Genomic DNA, 27,868 nt, shown 5'->3' with positions numbered 1-27,868 from the left:
TCTGTGTGCAGCCATAATTATTTCAACTCATTTGTTTCAAACAATGAGTAAAGAGGAAGCTTCAAATTGTACATGGCATGGTTTCTTAAATCCTTCTCTCAGCCTTGGAGCAAATGGACAAGGTACCTTGAGTTAGAATGATTGAGTTGTGTAAAAATTGAGTTTTTATTGATATTGTTAACACGTCAAGTTCACTGTTACATTACAAGTTTATACATCAATTATACAAAGATTTTTGCATTAGTGCAGAAAAACTGAGTTATTGCATTGAATTTGGAAAAAGTCATCTATATACAATAATCCCTCATCCTTTGAGTGGTTCAAGGACCAGGTGACTTTCTGCACGTGGGTTGAACATTTCTTCAACCCATGCAAACACATCTTATATTTATACCCTACACATATAATTTAGAACTCAGCTGCCTGACAACAGAACTCTTAACATACTCACTCTGTTCCTGATAGCTTGGATTTTGTATACCATTAATGAACATTCAAAGAGGTGCATTCATGTTGAAATTCAGTAGCATATTGGCATAACATTGCACAGTGCAGTACCATAAAACCTTTACATTTGACATAGAAATCATTAAAAAAACTTATGTCATTACTTTGTGAAAGAACCTTGGAAAAAATAATTATGAATTCACTTCATGCAAAAATAGCAATTATTTTATACACTTTATTTACACCAAGTGGCTCCCCCATAAAAGCCGTCAAGTAGAAATAGAAATACATACTGTATATAACCTCCATAGCCATCCCAAACACGGTGTCCCCAGTAACACAGCTGAAACAAAAGTGTAATTATGTGTGTTTTGGACAGAGCAAAACCGACATGACAGGAATTCAAATGAAAACATTAAATGCATGGTGCAGTATTTCTATACTGAAGTCTGATTTCTGCACAAATCGTTTAAAACTCTTAGTTTAGTGCATTAATCCATTGGATTCATAAACATGAACAAAGCAGAAACAAAATAACAATGTACAGATATGAATGTGCTCAGACGCACATACAATTCCTTAAGTTAATTTTTTTATAAACTGGACTTTTTTTTTCTCATACTTCCAGTCATCATTTCCTGTTTCTTGTGGTTTAGACACCAGTGAAGGGATGCCCAGTTTAACCCAGTTACCTAGAACAACTGTTCCCAACCTTATGGCTTGTGACCCCTTAAAACTAAGCAATGTCTACTTATGACCCATCATCAGTGGTTGCGTATGTTTATGAGTTACGACGAGATCAACCAAAGAGGGTTTATTTTTCCTGTTTTCTTTGAATTTGTAGAGGCTTGAATAAGTAAAATAATCTACTAATGCATAAGAAAATAGAGCAAGGTTAGATGAACATGTAAAAAAGCAAATATAATTTTGTGTGGCATAAAAGTATTTTTCTGCACTATTAAACTCTGTGCATCATTTATATGGTCAATAGCATGCAAGCAACACCTGTAGTTGAACCAAGACCTAGCACTGCATATTACTAATGCTATTGGAAGTTAACAGCAGACAACATGAGTGATAATGTCGACACTGAGCAGTAGTCATAACGCTCTCTCTCTACGAACAATTATGTCCAAAACTGAATGTAATAGCCAGATTATAAAAAGAACATTTTTCTTTAAGGCTTAAAGTCCTGCCCCCCCACAAAGACAGAGCAGACTGCGGTTGAATGACCACAATAGTTTAAAGTTTGACACCACTGCTTAAAACAGTGAAGATGCTGGTTGGTTTACATGTAAGTTTCCACGTGCTTTTGTGGTTATATGATTCAATCATAGCTATCTACAGTGTATTTCATGTCTGTGTCATGTCATGTCAACTGCTGCAGTGCGCAGCTGGTGTCATCACTCTCCTCGTAAAGGAAGAGCTAAAGTGAGCGAGAGATATCTAGAGCAAAGTCTTTCACAACAAAAGATGAATAAAACAGATAGTCACAATAAAACAATGGAAAAAGATAAGTTGTGTAGACTTGCAGGATCTTCAGCTGCTTTTTTAAAAGGCGTCAACAATGTCCACAGATCTTCCAAGGTGAATAAGTTCCATATTTAAAATGGAATTCATGGAATGAATCAAATCACAGCTAACTGAAATTGTTGAGATGCATGACTGTACCAGAGTTACTGCACCGTGCCTCAGTCATTTATATTTTTGACACAAAGATGGAATGAAGTGGCCCTTTGACAAACTGGCGACCTGTACAGGGTTGTACCCCGCCTCTCGCCCAGTGTCAGTTGGCCCTCCCGCGATCTTCGAAGGATCAGTGGGATAGCTAATGGATGCATGAATGGATGAATCAAGTGATTTCCTGTAATATGAAGTGGTCCCTTTTGTTTCAGACCCACTGAGCATTAGCACCCTACATAGCTTTTAGCTCTCTAGAGTGTGTGGTTGCTTCATAACAGCTTTCACCAACTCCCTCATATGCTGTATGTTCAGACTGAATGTGAAACAAATTTTAAAGACAGCACCATTGCTTACAAGGTCAATGTATAGACACAAGTGGCCACAAATAGACACCAATACGCTCGAGGCAATGCAAACCGAGGAGAGAACACATTTGCATGTGTTGAAAATGTTTCAGCCTCAGCTTGGATTTGCTGCTGAGTTCTGACTGTTATATAAGCACACACACACAGACAGGTTGTTGTATGTTACTAGCTAGCTAGAGCAAATGTCTGTATAGTCACTACAATAACTATTCGCGTGTGCGACGAAGTGGGTCCCCACACTTCTGGACAGAAGGAGAAACACACCCATTTTTAAACATTGTGATAGACTTGGATATCACCAGGTTTTTGGATAAGCGCAAATATTGCAACGCTGACCTTTTCAATAAGGCGGTTGAAGGAATAAAAGAGGGAGGCGTTTTGTGTTAATTGGAGTGTGCAATGCTTCATGTAAATGGGAATATTAGTGGGATATGTCTTTTCATTAGCCATGTAAACAGTTTAGTAGGAATTGTCTTTTTTTGGAGTAAGAGCAAAAAACGTGATATTTCATGTATATATAACGTTGTGATTGTTAAAAAAATTTGTTTCACCTGTGCTTTTCCTACTATGACAAGTCAAAATGTCTGCTTTGAAAAAGGTCTATTGGCTGCATAGCTTCAGTGATTCAGGAAAGCACTGAATCTAACTGAAGTAACTGTGTCACACTATATATGGTAAGTGGAATGGACTGCACTTATACAGCACTTTCCTAGTCTTTTCAACCACTCAACGCACTTTACATTACAAGCCACATTCACCCATTTGGGGTTCAGTATCTTTCCCAAGACCACTTCGACATGCGGACTGGGGGAGTTGGGGATTGAACCACTGACCTTCCAATTAGTAGACGACCATTCTACCTCCTGAGCCGCAGCTGATATTACATCAGAAGGATCCGGGACTATCTGACTGACTATGCCACTCAACTCCGTACAGGGACTGGTCATCTCTTGCTTTGACTGTCTCTGGCAGGTCTACCAGCATGCTCCGTAAAACCTCTGCAAATGGTCAAGAATGCATCAGCACATCTGGTCTTCAACCAGCCTAAGACAGCTTAAGTCATCCCACTTTCTGTTATTCTCCACTGGCTCCCTAGCACAGAACGCACCTACCTGAACTCCCTGATTCAGGTTTATGAGCCTTCTCTTTCAATAGAAGACTAGTTCATTTGTCACTGCAAAGCAGGAAATCTCAATCCAAACCTTTCTCCTGCGTCGTTCCTTGGTAGTTGAACAAGTTACCAGACTCGATTTGGTCAGCTGAATCCCTTTCTATCTTTGAAAATCACTCAAAGACCTAACTCTTCAGAATCATTTGCCAGCTAATACAGTGTGCCCCCCCCCTTTCTATCTCTTGATCCTTCTCTGGCTGTGTTGAGGCACTTTTCTTGAATGCATCTGCTTGATCTACTGTGGCTTGGATTGTACCTCATTTGTATGTCACTTTGGACAAAAGCACCTGCCAAATGAATAAATGCAATTGAACTGATGTAACTGTGGTTAACTGTTTGGATGTATTTGATACAGTCAAAACGGTGACATCATCTGGGTTGCTCTTGGTATTACATTTGTATGAATAGATTAAATCTGTGATCATGATCAAACACAATACAAACGGATTTACAGCTTTCGTTTAAAAACACTTGGATCATAAAAACTGGTCAAATGATTTTTGGTGTGGCTAAGTGATGCATGGAAACATTTTATCACAATATTTCTGCTTTGAAAGGTCTATTTTGAAGGTTTATTTTGAGGATCACATCAATAGATGTCCATGATCATGCCTTAAGCTGATTTGAATTATCCTCAGTTAAGCCAAGTTCTGAGTTTAGTTGTTTTGGAAGTTTTTTTCTTTACATTTTTGTTACATGTGTACTCTGGATTGCACTATGTAAATAAAATGCTTTGGCCAAGTTTCTTGAGTCTGCCTCAGATCACTTTCCAAGTCACTCTGGTCAGGCTTCGGTACACGGCCAAATAACCACTCCAGTGGTGAATTTTGTGCAAATAAATCAAAGAAAAAACTGCACGTCGAATGCATTTTGTTGTCACATGTTCATCAGTGTCTGCTGGATGTGTAAGTGGGCAACTGTTTGCTTACACAATAGTCATAACAACTTCTTTCATAGTTTCTTTTGGAGCCATATTCCTCCCTACATCACACAGATTTAAGGAAAAGGAACTTTAAGAAACATTGGACGGGAATGCATGGGGTGGAGGAATTTTGGATTTCTTTGTGGCTGCTAGACAAACATTTTTTGATAAAGAAATGTATAGTAAATATTATGTGGATCAGGATCCACATAATAACATCTGGCCTTATTAAATTGTGGATTTTTTTGCCTTACCATTACATCCTTTACATTATATGAGGCTGAATGACAAGTAGTCATAGTATGCTGAAGTCCTTTGTGTACATACAGCACAGTATGAATAGTGTCAGCAGGTGTTCACTGCATGTATTCAAAACCCACAAAAACTGTTACTTTACATTTCACAAGGTATTTTCAAGGTTTTCAACCATCTTTTCCCCTGACCCTAAAAGAAAATAAATGCTCTGTGAACCAAATTCAAAACAATCACAGTATATTCAAAGTGTGAATATGTCAACAGGTCAAGCCATAGACAATACAAAGTGTTTAATTGGCTTAGTTCAGGGCATTTACAGTTAAATAGAGTTCTGATGTGAACTGAAACCTTGGACTTCTTGTGTGTCCTTCAGTCCCTCACAGCGTCCATCACATTGCAGAGCAGATTTTGGGAGAGTTGGTCTCTGCGTTTGCCTTCTGTCGGACACACTCTGGATGATTAAAAAAACAAGGAAACAGGAAATCATGCACCTACAGACTCCAGACGCCTCCACTCCACAGCCACAACCTCACAGATGGAATGGGCCAAAAAAAAAAAAAACAGCCCAAATGCTACTTTACAGGTCATTCTTGATCTTTGTATAAAGTTGACCCAGCTCATAAAGTCAATGGCACTAATATAAAACTGACAAATAAGTAATAGCACTGATGGACAAGAACAATTCAAAGCACAGAGCAGTTTGATGGGCTCACCTGCCAAGTCTGTGCGGGAGATATCCACCAGCCCCTCGTAGAGGCCTTTAATGGGGTTCTCCCCTGCCACCACGACTCCATGAAGCCAGATTAACAGCATGCGGTGACCATGCTCTTTGAAGCTTTTCATACCTACAAGTTCAATTCAGAATTATAATACATACAAATATCTATCTAAATCTTATCTGAGATAAGATGAGTGAAAATTGAAAAGGAAGTGGCTGCAATCTGTTCTTTTCTGTCAGACGAGGGAATAAAAGCAACTCATAGACTGATAGAGCCACGGATGTAAAGAGCTATATTGGGACCCAAGACCACTATTAAAAAAGTAATGTTCAAGGAGAGTAGGAAAAACATAAAATGATACCCAACCCACTAATTTTAAATAAAGTGACGCTGCAATGTGTTTCATTTTTTTTTTCAATATAAATTGAAAAATAAGTCAGCACCTGCACGGTAAAGCCATAGATTGTGACTGTTTCATCCACATGTGCAAGCAAAACCTGGGCTGGAAGCAAGGTACTTCATGAATATTTAATAAAAGTAATTGAGTGTGGTAGGCTACCTTGTCATTTTTTGTCCCACTCAGGACTGCTATGCTTTTTCCTTAGATGTGGACAGATAACATGTTAGGGGTGTTCAGTTCATGTACTAACAAATCTTTCACAGCAAATCTTTAAACTGAACAGACTGAATCACCAGTGTCACTAACTAAATAAGCAGCTTTTTTCAGTGAAACTCATCACTAGTGATTGAGAGCTCTGCTGTCAATGAATCATAAAAATAAAACAATCATAATCTGATAAATCTGTCAAAAATAACAGATTGCTCAGCTCACTTTATGTACAGTGATTGCAGCGGATAGTTTTGTACTGAACTGCACACGACAGCCTGGAACACAGACAGACTGAACATACGACTGAACTGAAGACAGTCAATGCATTTTAACAGTAATGCGTTCACTTACTGTTGTATGTACTGAAGTGCATTTTAACAAAGATGCGTTCACTTACTGTTGTATGTACTGAAGTGCCTCTAAACTGTGATACATTCACTTACTGTTATATGTACTGAAGTGCTTTTGAACTGTGCTGCGTTTACTTACTGCTGTACGTACTGAAGTGCAAGTGAACTGTGATGCATTCAGTTACTATTGTAGGTAATATATATTATATTCTTGAAATATTAATGACTGACTGCTGAGCTTAAAATAAGAAGTGAACACACTGCATAGTCACTGATTATGAATCTTTGAACTGAACTGAACGAAGTAGTAGTCATTAGTGCAAAAAGGAAGAACCCTCACTACTACTTACACCACCAACAACCTTTTTTGGGTTTGGGGAATGTTTCCCCCCACACCCAGTGTGCTGTAAAAACAGCATTTCCATATTCATCTGCACTGGTGTGGACACTGTCTAAATGAAAGATGTTTTTTCCCTTTTTTTTTTTTTTTTACTGACTGAGAATTAGGTAAGAAGATCAATACCACTCTTGTATGCATTAATTGGGAGGAGAGAGGTAGAGCTGAATTTAGCTTTAGCTTAGCTTTATAATTATAAAGGCAAGAAAAACAGCTAGCCTAAGCTCTCAAAAAAAAAAAAAAAAAAAAAAATACCAACAGTTCTACAGCTCACTCACTTCAGCTTTTCCTTGCTGCTGCAGTGCACTAAAGCTAGCTACTAGCTCTATGCTCTCATGCCTCATAATCATGTTATGACGTGATGAGAGTGCTAGGATCCCAGAGCTCTGCCAGAAACATGTGCCAACAAAATGTGCATTAACAACAAAAAACATGATGACATGAGTTTAAGGTCAATAAGTATCTGCCTGTAGGATATCTGCCTGTAAAAAGTAGCTGTGTGTTAGCAAGCAGTTCAAGCTTATATGTATTTCTAATTTGTGTTTCAAAAGGTCAGCATAGCTCACCTGTCCACTGTTGTTCTATAGCACGTATATGTGCATCGCTGAAGTCCCAGTGTTGTGCCAGAATCTTCCACTCCCCGCGGCAAAGGTGCTTGGTGGCCAGGTTCCACAGGACAGAGCGAAGGTGGTGCGTCTCTGGCTGGTGGTCCTGCTTGAAGCTCAGAGGCCTCCCCACCCAGGAGTCCTGCTGACTGCCCGTCTGATTCTGAAGCCAACAGCAGGAACAGTTTTTCATATACATATACTATTAAAATAAGCAAAGGTCAGTCTGAATTTTCCTATAGATGTCCAGGATGGTAGGGATATTGCTAGTAGATACAAATAAAATCAAGGGTATGTAAGTTACATCAACAACCCCAACAACAAATCCAAATGGCTGTGGTTGCTTTGGAAAAGAGTGAACCTTGGCATACAGCAGTGAAGGTAACAGAGAAACTGCTGCAGGAAAAATTGACATAGTGATGCCAACAAACTGCTTAATGTCAAAAATAAGTACATCCTAATCTACAGCTAACAGTACAGTATGTGTAGGTAACAAAACTCATACTACTGCCAATTCAGCTCCACAAAACTGCACAAGAGGATCTGATGCAGTCTGCAACAAATCTTGTTTAGAGGCTCAGTTTGTTTTGTATGCAGTCCTGACTGAAAACAGCGTGCTGCACATCGTTCCATTTCTAATTTTGAACTAAGTTCCTTGGAATTTTTATGGTGAAAAATATCAATTACAACATTAACTTTCTCTTCTAACAGTTTTTGTTCAACACTACTCGGGATAAGCAGTCAACACTGGTTACCGATTACTGACCTGTCAATCACACATCAAAGATAACAATGCCTCAGAACAGTTTTCCATGTAAGATAATTCAATAAATCAAGAAACATCAGTACCTGGAAGGGAAAGCATTTGGTATTTTGTGTTATTCTATTTAATTAAGTTATTCTAAGTGAGCCAGTGTAGGTCCATATCGAGGGAAGATAAACTCACCCTCTCCCATTTATAAAAACGGTCGGCTTTGATGATCATGTCAACCAGGATGACATGGTTTCCTCTGGCTGCCACCTCCAGACATGTTTTCCCCTGCTGTGAATATCATATAATCAGTAAAACACATTGAATAAGAAGTACATCACTCTGCTAGATGACGTACGTAGATACAATAGTCATATTTCATGCTAAGATATTATCAGGTAAATATAATGTAAAATTCAACATTACAATAGAAAAAGAGAAATGACACAGAAAACAAAGACCAGCCACAAAATACAGTGGTTCTACTTGCTATAATATACATTTATTCAATCCCATACTCATCCTCCTCCTCAGTAACTGTAATCATTCGTATGGATTACTAGTGATTTTCAGTGTATTTCAGTAGTTTTCTAGTTTAAGTATAAGCAAACATTTATCCATTTAATAGTAGCATAACTGGAGCATATAGTGTAATGTTCAGTATAGTGCAGCAACTGACTATTATTTTCATTATCAATTGATCAAGTCGGGTTTTTATTTTCAATTATTTAATTATTTTGAGTATAAAATGTCAAAATAATTAATAACAGTTAATTAACCCAAACACATTGATAGTGGTGGAATGTAACTAAGTACATTTACTTAAGTACTGTATTTATGTACAATTTAATATTTCCATTTTATGCTACATTATACTTCACCACCACTACATTTCAGATGAAAATATTTATTTTTATTTATTTCATCTGACAGCTGTAGTTATTAGTTCCTTTGCAGATAACAAAAAACTGATCTATGACCTTAACAGATGTGATGCACTGTCACAGCATGAGCTACCATAAGTATATTAAGTAGTTAAAAGTAGCATGCCCTTGACAGGCCACAAAATTAAGCTATTTGCGTACATGTTATCATTATTATTATTACTATTATTGTTAATAATAATAATAATAATAATAATAATAATAATAATAATAATAATTGTCATAATGTATGAAACATTTACATCAATTTTGATATTTAAGTACATTTTTCTGATGATAATTCTGTACTGTACTTAACTAAGATTTTGAGTGTGGGGGGAATTTGGAGTACTTTTTTTTTTACGCAGTTGTATGTTGAGTCCAAGTGAATGCCAAATTTGAAGAAATTCCTTCAAGGTGTTCCCTGAGATATCACGTTCACGAGAACGGGATGGACGGACAACCCAAAAACGTAATGCCTCAATAATGCTTTTCAAAATCATGACCTTGAAAAGCTTAATTCTGTCCTGGGTTAAAGTATGTGCAGAGTGGTACCTTGTCCGTCATATTGAGGTTAAGACCTGAAATCAGCATCATCTCAGCCAGGTCTTGCCAGCCATGCTCTGCTGCTATGTGCAAAGCAGTCTGCTGTCTCTGTGAACCACATGACAGAAATCTGTTGGTTAATTTCATTGCACTGTAGCCTTTGTGTCATTGCTTATGAGAACCATCACTATGTTATCGGGAAACATGCTTGTTTTAGCACATGGCACTGTTACTGTATGAGTTATTCAGATTAACATGAGCACACAGAGCTCCTGGAGAGCCACATACTTTTTTGTTCTTTATTCTTCTTTCTGTGCACCAGTACAGCGGGAGAGGCTTGTACTCACACTGTCAGTGATGTCCAGGTTACAGTCAGCATCAATAAGCAGCCTTACAACCTCAGTGTGATTGCTGAACACAGCAATGTGGAGCGCTGTGTTGTGTTGCTGTTTCAAACACCAAAAAAGAAGATATTAAGAATATTTAATCGGATATCTGAAAGATCTGGAAAATAAGGGTGCCAAGTTTTTTTTAGTGGCTACAAGAATAGTAAATTGATACTTTGAGTCCTGTCTCTTTAGCATTTAAAATCAGTGCAAAAACATGTAATAAATAGTTTATAACGCACTCTAATGTGGTCATAAGGAGGTCTGAGTGTTTATTAATGGGTATTGTTAACAACTTTAACTCCTCCTGAGGACAGCTATAAGTGGAGGCTGCTGTATAAACAGATGCTGAACGATAATGTAGTGAAGAAAGATGGAACGTAGTCTTAATCTTTCTCATTATTTCTCTAACTGGGGAAACAGCCATCAGTGAGCACAACATCAGACCTGTTTGAACTGCTAAACAAAATCAGAGATGTGCGGGCTGATTCAGAGGTTCAGAGTTTATCTTTAAAGCCACTCTGTAAAGAAATTGTTGAAATTATAGCATCTCCTGAATTACTCTGATAATTTAAGATTTTGAAGAAAAATGAGACAATCCCAGTGAAAATTGGTGCCGTCTCTGTGTAACTTTCCACTCATACATCTACTGTCCCTCAGGTTGAAATGTGTGCAGGGGGGAGGAGGCTGGTGATCCTGCCTGCCACAGAGATTTAATAATACTACCACTGGAGGTTAATAATCCAGTTTCATAATCCTGCTTTGTTGCCATCTAGTGGTTGGTGCATGCTCTGCTCTGTTTCCTCCATACAAGATTGAAGGTGATTTCAAACAGTGAGCTGTAGGCAACAGCCGCGATGGCGACAACTTGCTTTCTGAAAGCACCATAAGTGTGAAGATGCTCCTTAAAATGTAAAATTAGATTAAAACAGAAAACATTACTGCATTCTTTCCATTTTTGGCTGGACCGCAACAGCGGGGACAGCCCTATAAAGGCAAATGTACGTGAGTGAGTGAGTGAGTGAGTGAGTGAGTGAGTGATAAAGTTAGACCATTGGTCAGCCAAATGCCATGCGACTGAGTGCTGACATTACACCATTGGTTGGCCGGCCAAGTGTTGGAGTTTCCTCATTTGCCGTTGCTGTTTCAAAGTGAACTGGCGCAAACAGTTTCTATTGCATCATTAGGGGCACATTTACATGTAGTGTTGTCAAATCAGTGCCTTTGTAGCTAGATTTACTGACTTTTCACACCCATTTAGCAACATTTCTTTACAAACGCATCTAGCGAAAAATAAAGCGACTTTTTGGCAAAACCTCAGCTACTTTAGAAGTAAAGTATTGCCCCGCAAGCGCAAGGTTGGGTTTTCCCTCTGCAGGCACACTCCTCTTTGTGTCTCATTCAACTGACCGCATGGCAGCTGACACAGACGTGAATGAGCTTCTAAATTTCTCTCTGAGTGATCATTTTACAGGTAATTATAGCCAAAATCACAGCACAGCTGTTGTCTTTAACTTCTGTGTGTTGTGATTTTGTCAGATAACGTCGCGGTTATAAAATCAGGATTTTAGCAGTGCAGAGCAGCAGATTGGAAATGTCTTGGAAATGACTGCTAGTTAACATGTAGTCTTAATGGACCGTGTTTCAGTCACTATTTCATACTTGTTCCATTGTCTGACAACAGAAACAAGAAAACAGAGAGTGGGAGAGAAGCAAACCGATAAAAGGCAGTCCAGCCATATACTAGGTTTTGACCTAGTCTTGTCTAATAAACTTTCTTGGCGGGAAAACTTTTTCAACCATCATAAAAACCAAGAAACAAGTCACATGAGGGTTGACATTACTTACATTGTCTACAGTATCAATGTTGATTCCTGCCTCCATAAGTAAGCTGGCCTCTCTGTCAAAGCCATGCTGGGCAACATAATGGAGGGCATTCATATTCTTCTGCAGACAGAGGAAAACAAGGGTTTAAATTTTCAAACTTTCAAAATTAATCTTTTGACAAAAATCCTCATTAATCTCATGTTTATTACAAATGATACATGACTTTAAACGCACAATACATAATTTTCTGTCACTGGGGTCTCCATCAAACAATCAAAACAATGACAAAAGACAGAGTTTGTTGACATCGTGAAGTAGCGTGGGATCATGGGAGTTGTTGTTGTCACACCCATTGCCACTACTAGAGTCAGCTTCTCCCACTTAGGATTTCTTCAGGGTTAATTGTTCGGGATATATTTACTGGGAACCAAATTATTTGAAGAGGTCTCCTCCTCTCCAAAAGAAACTGGTGATTAAAACCAGTAAAAACACAGAGTAAAGCAGTTTCACATTAAATATTGTCCTGAAGGGGCTGCGAGCCGAGCTGCCGCTAATGTTACTTTCTCTGGCCGTTGTCAGACATCCGATTACTAATATCCTTCATTCTTTTAAATGATATAGTTAAAAATGATGGAGAACTAAAAAAGGTGTATCGTAAAAATGAGGCTTAAAACTGGATAAAAAGTCAATTTAACCGCTTCTAGCAGACAACCACAATGCTAATGCATGCGCAAAGGGGATATGATGCCATTGTTAGGAGACCAAATGAAATGGACCACTGATTGATTAAACCTTGATTAAAATTACAGATTTCTCTAGGTTTCCAAATTGCTGGAAAATTTGGGATAATGTAAGTAAGTAAGTACACAACTCAACAAAATATACGACATAGGTCTAGGTGTTTTTAGACATTTTAATGCGGAAAAGATGAATATTATACCTTTAAATGAACAAACCTACATTAGTTTGTGCATTGACATTACAGCCGGACTCCAGCATCAATTTGACACATTCATGGTGACCTCCATCAGCTGCCAGGTGCAAAGCCGTGAGACCATCCTAAAATGGATGGGTACAATAGGTACATTTCAATCAGGAGCACTCCACATTGAGTCAAATAGTTGTACATTGTTGTTGTTATTGTTGTGTATAAAATATCAAAAATAATGACAACTGCCCATCAAAGGTTACCAGCGCTAAAAGTGACATCTTAAACTTGTTTATTTTCTCCAGCCAACAGGCAGAACAGAAGGTCAATCTGATTTGAATAATCTGAATCAGAGAAAAGCCGAAAATCTTGACATGTGAGAAGCAGGAACCAGCAACTTTTTAGTATATTTGCTAGATGAATTATTTAATTGAAGAGCCACTTATCAAATTTGAAGCTGACACTATCGTCTGATGTAAAACAAACTACTGTTTAAATCTCTCTCTTTTTTTGTTTTTGTTTTGAAACAAACAACAAAATTACAGACTGTTTTATTTATATTTGTACCAAGTGTTACACATAAGGATCAGGTTTTAGCCACTGATCCTCCACTAAATCACTGTGCCACCACATAAAAACCCCGCTTTTACTTCTATATTTAGTTGTTTCTAACTATAAACCACTTGAATATGTGACAGATTGTGTTTTCAACATTGAAATCTATAAATCACAGCTTTCAATGCAGCAACACAGGTCACAATGTGTAAGTGAGCAGAACTGATTAGTCAATCAATAAAAAATTAAGAGGCAACTACTGATACTTGATACTTTAGTAATCATTTAAATGCCAGACATTACATTCTTCCACATTGACAGCTGTGAGGATTTCTTATTTTTCTTTGTCAACTTTATGGACATTTTCAACCAAAAACAGGGGGCAACATAATACTTATGTGGGAAAAGAGTCTTTCAATGACATACAGCATGCAATACGTTATATCTTATAGACACATGTAATTAGTCCATTATTTTCCCATCTTGAAACAGCTCTGTTGTCCATGTCAGAAGCTGCAGCTCAGTCATCAGTCCATTTCTTGCTGGACCTATCAGCAGCCTCTGACACACTGAACCACCACATTCTGCTATCTGAATCCTAGGTCATAGGTTTGAATCCTATCTCATTGGGCATTCCTTCAATATGTCACGGCAAGGACACAAGATCTTATCCCATCCCTTCTCCACAGGAGTGCCCCAAGGCTTGGTGCTGGTGCACCTTCTCTCCAATAAACACCAACACCTTGAAATCAATTATCGGCTCGCATGGCTTCTCATATCACTGCTACGCAGACGACACCCAACTATTCCTTTCATTTCCAACGGATGACCCCATGGTCCAAGCACAGATCTTGGCTTCTGGTTCTCAGACATATCCACATGAATGAAGGACTACCACTTTCAACTAAATCTCTCTAAGACTGAACTCTTAATTATCCCAGCTAAACAAATCTCTCCATCACAATATCAACAGCAAAATCGCCTCTTCATCTCTCACCCCAACCAAGGTCGCGAGAAACCTGATTGTCATGTTTGATGACTAGCTGTCCTTCTCTGACCCTGTTGCATCTGTCTCCCAGTCATGACGCTTTTAACTATACAACATAAGAAAAATCAATCCTTACCTGACTCCACCCAACTCTTGGTACAGGCCATGGTTATTTCTCGCCTCAACTACTGCAATGCCTTTCTAGCAGGCCTTTTTCATGCACACCGAAACACTTACAGATGGTCCAGAACGGTGTCTGGGTCTCAATCAGCTTTAAAAGGCATGTCATTCCTTGGCTCATGGACCTTTGCTAGCCACCCATGGCCGCCCGAATCAAATTCAAGTTACTAATGCTTTGCCTACAGAGTGACTTCAAGGTCTGCACCCATCCACTTGAACTCAATCATATAGGCTTATGCTCCTTCTCGGTCACTGCGTTCCTCCAAGGAACGTTGTCTGGCATTGCGATCCCTGCACACAAGGCAATCACAGCTCAGACTGTTCTCGTTTGTGGTTCCCTGATAGTGGAACGAGCTACCAAATGTTATCAGAGCAGGGGTGTCCCCCTTGATCTTCAAGAATCTCTTGAAGACTCATCTTTTCTAAGTGCAACTTCTCTCCTAAAACCTTTTACACCCTAACATGCCTAGCTAGCATTTTCTATGCACTGTTGTTGTTGGGGCTTGCTATTGTGGGAAATTTATTTTCATACACTACTGAATGTAATCATTATTTTACTGAATGTAATCAATATTTTTATTGAATGTAATCATTATTTTTATATACTACTAATTGTGATCATTTATTTTTTATTTTAGATATGTTCAGTAAGTTACCATTAAAAACAAGAATCTGAGATTCAAGAGTGCTGCATAAGAGAAGCTTAGGGAAGGTTTGCATCAGAACATAACGGTGTATGAAATCGAGTAGTACCAAAATGTAGTTGACGTGTGTTGATATCACCATTATTTCCCAGAAAGTAACCAGGAGAGAGTAATGATATAAAAATGCGTGTACAACTTAGACAATTCCATTTTGCTCCCTGGGGACCAGCTCGGTTAACCTCTTTTCTGTTTTTAATATACAAAAATCTACTTCCCTTTGAACTCTGTGAATTGCACAGCGTATTATTAAAGACTAGGGATCATGTGGAAGAGAATCTGAATCCATCTGGCCCTGGTGAAGATTTTCTGCTGCACTATTCACTTGGTTAGGATTTGGATTTGAAGTCTGAATGAACAGAACTGAACATCTGAACTGAACTGATTCTGCTGGGGAAAATACATCTACATGTATTCATTTGGCAGACATTTTTGTCCAAAGCAACAAACAAATGAGGTACAATCCAAGCCACAGTAGATCTAGAAGTCTTCCAGAAAAAGTCTCAACATTCAGTTACTGTTCCACCTGACACAAGTGCCATAGGACTGCATGTACATGGAGTAACATAGTGCACCGCAAACAATATGGTGATACGTATGGTGTACTGATTATTGGTGAGTACCACTGCTTGAGAGGGTTTATGATTCAAAGTTAAGGTCATGTCCTTGTGCTTTGAGGTTAATTTATTTGTCAGACAAGACTCTGGCTGGTACTGGCACTTCTGAATATCAAACCACTAAAGCCCAATGCCTAATCCATATATCAAGACCAGATGGCTTAGTACGCCAACCATTGGTTCTTTCAGTGTTCTTGCTTTGTACAGTGAGACCTTTTGCAGGTCTTAAACTATACCCAGATTGTTGTTTTTACCAGTTCGGTAGATTATGCTCAGGTCTCTAGAATTCTCATTTTAAATTCTTGCTCCAGTGTTTTTTTTCTTTTCTTCTTGTGATCATGATCACGACTTACCTGCCTGCTCATCAGAGTGCCACAATCCAGACCACCTGCTCAGATTGCCAACCTCTAGCTCTCCAAACCCCTCCTGTCTGCCTGCTCATCTACTCTTTCTCCGACTTCCCAAATACGCTGCATTCCTTGATCTCCACACGGCCCCCTCTCCCTCTGCTGCCAACCTCCCTCTGCCCCTGCTAACTCTTCCTACCTGCCCATTCATCTACTTGTTCCCTGGCTTCCAAAGACTGCTGCTTTCCCTGCTCCCCATACAGCTCCCTCTCTGCCTGCTGCCTGCTGCCCTCAGCCCCTTGCCCAAAACCCACCACTCATCCCTCTAATCTCACTGCAGAGCTAAGCAATAAACTCACTCTTGCTGATTTGAACTCTGTTTTGTGTCCTGCATTAGGATTCCTCTGCTGATTGTTTGATTGACATCAGTATATACTGTCGTCATTTTCATTTTTGGTTTTATTATTTTCTCATAATAGTCTGATTTTGACCTGAACAAGCAAAACTGAAGAAACGCTTCGGTAAAATTAAAAAGGTAAAATGGAGGAAATACAAACAAGCTGCCAATTACGTACCACAGTCCCTCCGATTAAGTAAAACAGTTTGCAGGCCAGTTCAGTGCACTCACTATATTCCTCTCATTGACGTCTACTCCAGTCTCTATAATCTTCTGCAGGACCTCTGCGTGGCCGCCCTTCACTGCTAGATGCATGGCTGTGTTCTCTTCCTGCAGTCAAGACATAGCACATTTCAACACATTACAACCAGAAACCTATCCTGACACACTGTTAATCATATAAAAGTGGTATTGTTATAATACTTTTTTCATACCAGAAGCGACCCTGAGTGTCACTGTTTGGCTCTGAGGTCTTTTTTGCTTCTTTTTTAGTTGGTTTGGTCAAGTTTGCATTTCTACTAATACCACTTGGAGTGATATCAGCTGACTGTTTCAAAACATTATCCATTATTTTACCAAAAATGGCTGTTTAAAATTTTTTTTATCAAATCACCATTATTTTAGTTTCTCCCCCCATGGGCTTTCCTCACTTTAGGGGTCAATAACATTTATAATAATTTGAGTTTTAATGGTTTCTTAAATTATTTTGCTAATTATTGTTTCATTTATATTTGTTACGTAATTTATTTGTATTATCTATTTCATAATTACTTGTTTAATACTTAACACTTTGGAGCTCCATATTCCTTTCTTATGACTAAAAACGTTCAATAAAAATATTAATTAAAATTAAATGATATATAATGTTAAAAAGAAAATACTTTGTAACCCGGCCCAGTATCTGTACACAGGATTTAAAGTCAGAACAGATCCCGGTTTTTGTGACTTAGAAAACTCTCAAATGATGGATGTATTTCAGCTTGCATTAAATTGGCCAAGGTGTTGTCATAGCAGCCTAATGAATAAAAGACTGGAATATAAAATTTGAGCATGTACTATGTGAAAACAAGTTCATTATTCTTTTTTGTCATGCAAAACAGCCTGTTGTGTCTATTAATTTGAGTAAAATTAGTGATTTGGTGTGTGTGTGTGTGTGTGTGTGTGTGTGTGTGTATACCTTGTCCTTCAAACCATGTGTGCAACCCATTCCAATCAGAAACTCCACCACTTCAAGCTGTCCATGTTCAGTAGCCAGGTGAAGAGCCGTCTTCCCTGACTGGTAAGAGAGATGTCAGCCAGTTAAACACAGGAGCTACTATGAGTATACTGTACTGTGTATTCATACACACATACTGTACTGTGTGAATACACACATACAGTATACTATACTGTGTGTATATGCACTGACACATTTACAGTCCTGGTTGAAATGATTGGAACCCCAGAATTTTAAGTATAGAATTTAAAATATCTTCAGAAATAAATGCAAATTAACCAATTTTGTATAATCAGACTATTTAATGAAATGTTAAAAGTTACTGACCTAAAATTTTTTTATATAGGGAAATAATAAATACAGACATAAAATGTATGCTTGACATGGTTATTGGCACCTTTTTAATGAATTTAAATTAGTTCCTCAAACAAAAAACAAAAAAACAAACAAAAAAAATCAGACTCACCTGCGCTTAATTTACAGTGTTCACATGACCTGAATTAACCAATGAATGATGTTTTTACGTCATAAAAAAGGGCTGATTGTTTCCAAGTTCTTTTTCACAATGGTGAAGACAAGAGAGCTGTCTGAGAACATCAGAAATGCTATTATAAAAAAAAAAAAAAGATTCCAAAGGCTGCAAGGTAATTGCCAAAGATCATGAAATCCCTGTTTCATTGGTTCATAATATTATCAAGAAGTTTCACAGTCATAAAACTATTAAGATGATTCCAGGACATGGTGCTAAGAAGAAACTCAGTGAGAGAAGTCTGCGAAGGTTGGTGCGGATTGTGGAAAAAACACCAAGCAAGACAACTAAAGAGCTTCAGGCTGACCTGGAGCAATCTGGAGTGGTGGTTTCAGCCTTCACCATATGCAGCACACTAAACCAAGTAGGGCTCCATGGGTGAAGGTCAAGGAGGACTCCACTACTGAAAGAGAGGCACAAAAAGGCAAGACTTCTGGGATAATGTCCATGGACAGATGAAACCAAAGTAGAGCTCTTTGGGAATGCAGTGCTTCAGTTTGTTTATAGGCGATGAAATGAAGCCAATAAGAAAAAGAACACCCTACCTACAGTAAAACATGGTGGAGGTTCTATCATGCTGTGGGGCTTCTTTGCTGCCTCTGGTACTGGAGGCATTGAATGTGTCAAAGGAATGATGAAATCAGAAGATTAACAAGGCATTTTAGAGCCAAATGTGTTACCCAATGTCAGAAAACTAGTTTTGAGGAAAAGGTCTTGGGTCTTTCAGCAGGACAACAACCCAAAGCACAAATCCAGCAGCACAAAAGAATGGTTGAAAAGGAAAAGATGGACTGTTATAAACTGACCAGCAGTGAGTCCTGACCTAAATCCCATTGAAAACCTTTGGAGAGAGCAGAAATCTGCCATTGCAAAAAGGACTCCTGCAAACTTAAAAGAGCCTGAACGCATAGCAATGGAAGAGTGGCAGAAAATACCAGCAGACAGGTGTAAGTAGCTTCTAGATGGCTACAAGAAACGTTTAGAGGCTGTCATTGTTGCCAAAGGTTCTGCAACCATATATGAATGAAGGGTGTCAATAGTTGTGTTTGGGCCACATTTTGTGTTTGTATTATTTCGCTATAATGCAAGTTTTGTATTTTTAATTTCTTTTGTTCAGTAGCCATGGACATTTTACTAAATATTCTGGTGATACAAAATTGGTTAATTTGCATTTATTTCTGAAGGGATTCTAAATTGTACTGTATACACACATGTATACTATTTATACACACAATGTACTGTATATACATGCATATACTGTTCTGCATACACACGTATTTTACAATATACACACATATATATTGTGGTGTGTATACACACCACATTGTATATTGTACTACACACACACACACATTTACTCTACTGTGTATACAAACACATATACTCTACTGTATACACACAGTCTTCAAATAATAGTGTTCCATCCACCTTCATTTATTGGCATATTGCTGATATTCTGATAACAAATATCAAAATGTTTATTCAGTTAAAGAATTGAAAAGGGGAATTTGGACTCATAAATTCTGCCAAAACAAAGTTCTTTTCATGTGGTAAAATTCAAAATCTTTACAAAATCAATCTGTAAATGTGTGAAGCAAAGAGTGACCTTGTCAACTCTGTCCAGATAGATGTTTTCCAGGTCTTCCATGATGAACTCCAATACTCTGATGTGGCCTCGCAGAGCAGCACAGTGCAGCATACTAAGACCATCCTAACACACACACACACACGCGCGCGCGCGCACACAGGCAAAAAGAGAGAGAGAGAGACTGTGAGATATCAGACAATAACCTCATTCTGTACTTTGAGTCTGTACTGATAATGAAATTACTTTGTTTTCACAGTTTAGCTTTGCTCCACAAGACACCAGGATCTGCAGGATCTTTAGGTGACCAAACCAGGATGCCAGAAGCAGAGCATTCATGCCAAACTGCGGACAAACATTTAGAATATTTAAGTAACAGTGAAGCTGATTGTACAAGTTTATACTTTACACACCTTATTGTGTTCTACATTTAATTTTAATAAGGATAAAATTGCCGTTCTTACCTAACAATCTAAGCTCAATAACCTATAATGATGAAGTGAAAACATGTTTTTAGAATTTTATGCAAATTTATTATCAAACTGAAGTACTGAAGTAGTCAGACCCTTTGCTGTGGCACTCCAAATTGTGGACTGGAGTCCACGTGTGACAAACTGAATTGATTGGACATAGTTTAGAAAGGCTCACACCTGTGTATATAAGGTCCCATAATTCACACTGCATTTCAGGACAAAAACAAGCCTTGAAGTTCAAAGAACTCTCCTTAGAACTCCATGATAAAGTTGTGGCAAGGCATAGATCAGGACAAAAGTATAAAACCAAAGCTTTGATTGTTCCCAAGAGCACAGTGGCCTCAATAATTGTGAAACGCAATAAGTTTGGACCCGCTAGGACTCTTGAGTCTGGCGGGTCCAAATTTGAAACTTGGTCAGGAAAGTGACCAAGAACCCAATGGTCACTCTAACAGAGCTTTAGAATTCATATTCATTTTCAGTCATGTCAGCAGGCCTTCAGGCAAGACACTACAGGTGAATAGGGTAAAAATTGCAACTAATAGATATCACTATGAAACCTCCCCAGTTGATTATTTTTAGGCAATTATTTTTGTATTACAAGTTTTCTGGAATTGTATGTTTAAATATGCAAATGATGCATTATATAATTAAATATGCACTAATTTGCATACATTTCCAGAATAGAAATCTGAACACTGGATAAATTTAAAAATTCTTGTTTTCAATTTATTGACATATTAGAGCCGAAGGATTTTACAGAAGGAATTTTTACTATCTCTCTTATCACTCCATAAAATCAAAAATACGGTCATCAGCCATAACAAAATCAGTAGACAAAAAATACACAAAGTGTATAAAATAAACACCTAAATGTGTATGTTGAACGTTTTCTTTCCACTAGTCTAAAAGAAAACATGTTATAGAAGCACAACAGCCCAAAATCTCACAATTGACCAGTGCATGAAAACAATTCTGTTTTTGTCTATATTGTCTTGCCGTTATGGAAGAGTGGCTAGACTGGAGCCACTTTGAGTAAAAGGCATATCACTGCCTGCTTGGAGTTTGCCAAATAGCATTTAAAGGATGCTAAGAGCATGAGGAAAAAGATTTTCTGGTCTGCTGAGACATGTGAACCCTTTGGGCAGAACTCCTACCACTATATCTGGCAAACACAAGGCACTGCTCATCACCTGACTAATACCATCCTCATCATGCTGTGGGGGGCTTCTCAGCAGCAGGGACAGGGAGACTCGTCAATATTGAGAGAAGGATGAATGCAGCCAAATACAGAGGTCCTTGAAGAAAACCTGCTCCAGAGTGCAGGAGACCTGAGACTGGGGAAATGGTTCGCCTTTCAGCACGACAAAGACCCAAAGCACACAGCCAAGACAAGGCAGGAGTGGCTCAAGAAAAACTCTGTGAAGTGTCCTTGAGTGGCCCAGACAGAGCCCCAGGCTGTGTGCCCCCAGGCTGTGTGCTACTCTCATCATAACCACTCTGTCTAAATTTGTTCTGTTTGGATCCCTTTGGACATGCTCATAATCCTCTGTTATATTTTTCTTACAGTCTTTTCTTTTGAAGTCAAAATAAAGGTAAAACACCACTTTGTTACTGAAGACAGGCTCTGTGTTTTGGGTATGTTTAAACTAGAAAACACAGCAGAATCCTTTATAAAAAGGGAAAGGAGACACTGGTGTCTCACAGTTCTCTGCCCCAGCAACAGAAGACTCACTATGTTTATTAATAATATTAAATATTATTTTTTTGTTTTTGAGAGTAAGACATACTGTATATTTTGCATGACACTGGTATTGAACCGGCAGAAAATTTCTTCCTGTGCTCGAATATAATCCAATGAATATGCAAGTTGGAAATGAATTTTATATTTGATAATTGATAAAATAAGATTTATTAATAAATATTTAAAGTTTGATTAAAAAAAACTATTAGAATTTATTATAGGGAGTTACATTATCACAGAGAATCCTCATACTATATGTATTTTATACGTGTTTTATTTTACTTTGTTCAAACTGGTGCACACACTTATTTGTTTCTATTTTTCTTCTTTGGGTATTGTGCTGTATAAAGTCAGTGCAAAATGAGTATTTATTTCAGTCATTCACTCTCATTTCCCTGTGTCAGGACAATGGGGAGTGGAAGCCAAAATCAGAAATATTTAGATCTTTAGCACGGGGGCTTTAATAATTTTACATGGCAGGTATTTTGCTGCTCACAACAGGGACAGTGTCTTATGAACTTTAAAAATGCCTCGATATATGCTTTTAGAATTTACAGTGCATTCAGAAAGTATTCAGACCCCTTCACTTTTTCACATTTTTTTTAATGTTGTGGCCTTATGCTAAAATTGTTTAAATTCATTTTTTCCCTCATCAATCTACACTCAACATTCCATAATGACAAAGCCAAAACAGAATTTTAGAAATGTCTGCAAATTTATTAAAAGGATAAACTGAAAATTGACATAACTATTCAGACCATTTGCTATTACATTTGAAATTTAGCCCTGGTGCCTCCCTTTACTCTTGATCATCTCTGACATGTCTCTACACCTTGACTGAAGTCCACCTGTAGTAAATTCAATTGATTGGACATGATCTGTAAAAGGCACACACCTGTCTATATAAGGTGTCACAGATGATAACACATATCAGAGCAAAAATCAAGCCAAAGGAACTGCCTGCAGAGCTCAGAGACAGGATTGTGTTGAGGCACAGATCTGGGGGAAGGCTACAAAAAGATTTCTGCTGCAGTGAAACACACATGATAGCCACTTAGAGTTTCCAAAAAAGCACCTAAAGGATCTCTAGACTGTGAGAAACGAGATTCTCTTGTCAGATGAAACCAAGATTGAACTGTATGGCCTCAATTCTAAGCATCACGTCTGGAGAAGACCAGGCACCGCTCATCACCTGACCAATACTATCCCAACGCTGAAGCGTGGTGGTGGCAGCATCATGGTGTAGGGGTGTTTTTCAGCAGCAGGGACAGGGAGACTGGTAAGGGTTGAGGGTAAGCTGAACGGAGCAGAGTACAGAGATAACCTTAATGAAAACCTGGTCCAGAGCACTTATGACCTCAGACTGGGCCTAAGGCTCACCTTCCAAATGGACAATGACCCTAAGCAAACAGCCAAGACAACACAGGAGTGGCTGTGGGGACAACTCTGTGAAGTGTCCTTGAGTGGCCCAGCCAGAGCCCTGACTTGAACCCAATCAAACATCTCTGGAGAGACCTGAAAACGAGGCTGTAATCACTGCCAAAGGTGTTTCAACTAAGTACTGAGAAAAAGGTCTGAATACTTATGTCAATGTAATATTTTTTTTTTTTTTGTTTTTAATAAATTTTCAAAAATGTGTAAAGTTCTGTTTTTTATTTGTAATTACAGGGTATTGAGTATTGCTTGATAAGGAAAAAATTAATTTAAATGATTTTAGCATAAGACTGCTTTTCTCTCATGTTTCTAATGTCAACAATGAACAAAGTGTGGTGATTTTTGGAAAAAAATTGAGAGCTGGAGAGTTTCCAGAATCTGGCAAAAATATGATTTGGGGACCCATGAATTCTACAGCTACATGCAACTAATCAAAGCAGATCCTTCCAGGGAAGTGAGTGGTGTGATCCAAACCATAATCAACGCATATAAGGAAAGTAACATCATAATTCTGGCATCATATTAAGGATTGAACTTTAATAAGCAACTCACTAAATATATGAAAGAGAAATGGAAAAAAGAGCTTATTATAGTTAAATACTGAAATTTGAGATAATGACTGGCAAAACATGGAAGATACATTATACATCAAGAAAATGTAAAAGGAAGCTACAGATATTTACTTAAACTACTGTTAATTTTAGGTAAAAAAGCTGTTATGGGGGATAAGGGAAAGGTAGCGCTGACACACGAATCAACGGATAATCATTCAAGAAATCTTCTTAACAGGAACATTTAAACATATAGACACAACAAAAAATTGCAACGGGAAGGAAAGTGGGAAAATGGACATTATATATGACTCAAAACATTAGACATCTGTGACATTGATACTGAGCTGAAAATAAATCTGTCAACAGGACTGTATGAGTGAGGGAAAAAGGATGAAAGTATTTCCTGAAAAGAAAACAAAAGGCAAATGTCAAAGCTTCCATTAACTAAAGGGTTATATCACTAATCGGTGATATAACACAATGACAAATTATTATTTTTATCTTAAGGCATGAATAAATTCAGTCGTGAATAATCATACAGATATAACTACAAACTTGTGTACATACAATGTCCCTCTCATCAACTTCAGTGTCGTGTTCCAGTAGGACACGAAGAGCCTGTTCATTCCCACCTCCTGCTGCCCAGTGCAGTGCTTTCCGGTCTATCTGTAAAAGACAGACAGACAGACAGACAGACAGACATGGAGTGATCCTCACACTGCATGCACACCTCAAGTACTGGCTACTCAAAAATGAGCTATGAAATTATACTAATTACGTGAGCCTATTAGCAGGCAACAGCATCTCTCTATGCCTCATTTCTATTTTGCAAGTGTTTGCTGCTACAATGTGTTGATAGCATCAAAAGTGTGTAACACTCAAAATAAACCAGGTCTGCATATAGTATGCTGTCTGCCAAATTTTAAAAAAGGACATTAAATTTACAGAATTTTGCAAATTATGCCAAAAAAAATCCTTTTTAATATGTAATTAATATTTAGTTTAGGTTTTAACTGAATTATTCAGTTCCTTTTTGTCACTTCAATAGTAAGAGAAATTTCAAACCTATTAATATTCTACATTACACATGGAATTATGCTGCTGCGTTTAGCAATAAGACTGTATTTACTTGGGCTTTAAAACCAAACAGATAAGCCTTATTTACAGAACACTGACAGAGATGTTCCTGGATAGGGCATGCATGAGCAAGCTTTAGTTATAAATCTAAAAATTTACTGTGCTCCTGAGCTTTAAAAAAATCTATAAACCTATTTAAAATACTGACTAAAATTCACATTTGCTATAGAGAAATAAATGTAGCAATGATTCCCCGTCACTTGTCATAACAAGAACCTTTAGCTGAAGTTCACTGGTAATTGAAAATTAAAATACTCTGCTCATAAAGGAGATGACAATCCTAAACACAATATTGACTGAATACTGGAGCAGTCATTTAGTCTGAATGATAGAAACTGCACTAAATCTAACTAAGTAGCTTATGTATGAGACTTTTTTCACAGCAAACAATTTCACATTTCATAGCAGGACAGCCACAGGTGTAATTAATAACATTAATGATGTTTGCCAATTCCAGAGGTGTTGTGCTCTCGAATGGAAGTGGGCCTTGATTTGACAGTTTCACCTGTGCTTTTCCCTATGTGGAAATAAAAAACATTACTGTGAAAAAAATCTGTTCAATTTCAAAGCAATGACTGGCATGTTTGTTCTTCAGCGGGCTTACTTTATTTTTGGCCTTGACATTCACACCCTTCTTGATCAGTTCCTGCATTTTCTCAGTGTCGTTCCTCTTTGCAGCATCGTGGAACTCCTTTTCTGACCACAGCACTGACAGGAATGACAGACAAGGAGGGATTTCAAGTGTAAAAGTTATTTCTGCGTGCCAGTGGAAAGCCACACCTAGTTTGCCTTGTTTTTGATGTCTGAGACCTAGGCATTAGACCTATGCATTATTGGCTGCAGTGGTGTTAAACACTAAACATAGGTATATTGCACCTGGAAGATGGACACAGACAGTACTGTACAGCTGTGCAAGTCATTGCATGCTGCATGATAATAATATTTTAACGCTGCAAGCCCAGTGGGTGACTTCCTAAAATCCTCCACCGTGTATTTTATGACAGGCACATGGAGATGGTGTTAAAATAGGGGAAATCGCTCTTTACCGTAATAAAGACGTTTCCTGGTAATTCAGGCAATTCCTCACGTAGGTGCTATAGTAAACTTGTCTTTACATTTCACCTAAAATGTGGAAGCTGTAAGTTTTTATGAGGAACAAATTTGGCAAAAGGAGAGTGTTTCATTGTTGAAGGTAACAGAAAATGAATATTCTGGGCGTAAAACAGTATTCGGTAAGTGACGTTACTGTCCACCGTCCTATTCACAACATAACGGATATAACTATCGTATAAACCCAGTGAAATAAGGCCTCCATGCTGCTAGGTTGAATACGTGTGTAAAACGTGTGTCCTTTTGCTCAAAACGGATATCCTGCTGCTGACAGATGACAGGCCTCGCCCCTAGAGCGCGCGCGTTCACACAAACACACGCGCGCGCGCGCAGTTTAGTAGCGTTACTTACAGATATCATCCTCCAGCACCTGGTCGTCCTCCATCTTTGCCGTGTTTTAAAGGCGCCTCTCCTGTGTTACCTCCGTCATTGTGCTGCTGCTGCAGTCTGTTTTCCAGATGATGAAGGTAGAATGGACGCTACGCTGAACAGTTACCGGCAAGCCGTACATAATAAAATAGGAAATAACTATTTCCGGTGACGACCTTCAAAATAAAACGAGTAATTACAACAACAGTTTCCAACTTAAAAAGTTGAAACCTGCTTTTTGAGTAACTGTGCCACCTTCGAGAAGGTGAGTCCAGCTATTTTCATTATCAAATAATCTATGTTTGATTTTGTGTGTAGTGTAGAACATGTCAAAAAACGTGAAAAATGCCTCAAAATGTCCAATAAAACCCAATGTGATGTCTTTAAAGTTGCCTGTTTTGTCTGACCAACAGTCCAAAAGGTACTCAATTTAAAATTATATAAAACACAGAAAAGCAGCCAAACCTCACATGTGAAAAGCTAGCATCAGCAAATGTTCAGTATATTTGCATGAAAAATGTATGAGCAAAACTGCTGTCAATTTGCTGACAAATAACTGGTAAAGTATTGTTTCAGCACTAAAATAAAATAAACAAGATTTAAAGTTGACAGAATGCTAAAATCACCCCCACAGGAAACCAATATGATAGACAAAATAACAATGTAAACTGGAATAGATGTATTATTTCCTTTTTAAATAAATATTTGAGATGCTTTTCAGAGGTACAGTAGAATAAATTAGACATAAAACATTAACAAATAGTTTCCCTTTGTTTATTTGGGTGATAGCAAATTTTATCCAAGAGTACAAAATAATATCTAATGTTAGAAAATATTCTTACATAGTCTAAATGGTATAGCATATTTAAAATAGTCTTAAAGGGGCAATATGTAAGTATTTTAGTTTAAAATATTAAAAAAATATCTGAAAAAATTATCAAAAGAATGTGAAGAAATAACAGTGTTGACGTAATGTCAAAGATGTCTGTGTATTGTGTTGCAGAGATATCAACTGAAGTTAGCATGCTAACCAGCTAGCCCCAGCCT

General features: G+C 38.0%; 1 protein-coding gene across 2 annotated transcripts; it reads right to left on the bottom strand.

Moving 5' to 3' along the window:
- Positions 1-185: 185 nt before the first annotated feature.
- ankdd1a (ankyrin repeat and death domain containing 1A) lies at positions 186-26,976 on the bottom strand. 2 transcript variants are annotated; one of them, XM_040132374.1, is made up of 15 exons: positions 26,804-26,976; positions 25,947-26,050; positions 24,773-24,871; positions 20,247-20,345; positions 20,022-20,126; positions 17,848-17,946; positions 16,902-17,000; positions 12,918-13,016; positions 11,979-12,077; positions 10,092-10,190; positions 9,754-9,852; positions 8,471-8,566; positions 7,486-7,687; positions 5,557-5,688; positions 186-5,294 (listed from the first exon to the last, which is right to left on the bottom strand). In XM_040132374.1, the coding sequence occupies exons 1-15, from the start codon at positions 26,835-26,837 to the stop codon at positions 5,233-5,235; spliced, it is 1,527 nt and encodes a 508-aa protein (XP_039988308.1). In that variant the 5' UTR covers positions 26,838-26,976; the 3' UTR covers positions 186-5,232. The 2 variants fall into 2 exon arrangements, with proteins under 2 accessions (XP_039988308.1, XP_039988319.1); XM_040132385.1 differs by lacking the exon at positions 26,804-26,976 and adding an exon at positions 26,389-26,682.
- Between the last annotated feature and the right edge of the window lie 892 nt (positions 26,977-27,868).

The sequence above is a fragment of the Xiphias gladius genome, chromosome 1 (assembly GCF_016859285.1).
Source record: "Xiphias gladius isolate SHS-SW01 ecotype Sanya breed wild chromosome 1, ASM1685928v1, whole genome shotgun sequence".
Lineage (NCBI taxonomy): Eukaryota > Metazoa > Chordata > Actinopteri > Istiophoriformes > Xiphiidae > Xiphias > Xiphias gladius.
Note: the sequence above shows the minus strand (reverse complement) of the source record. Positions and strands in the feature narration are given on the sequence as shown.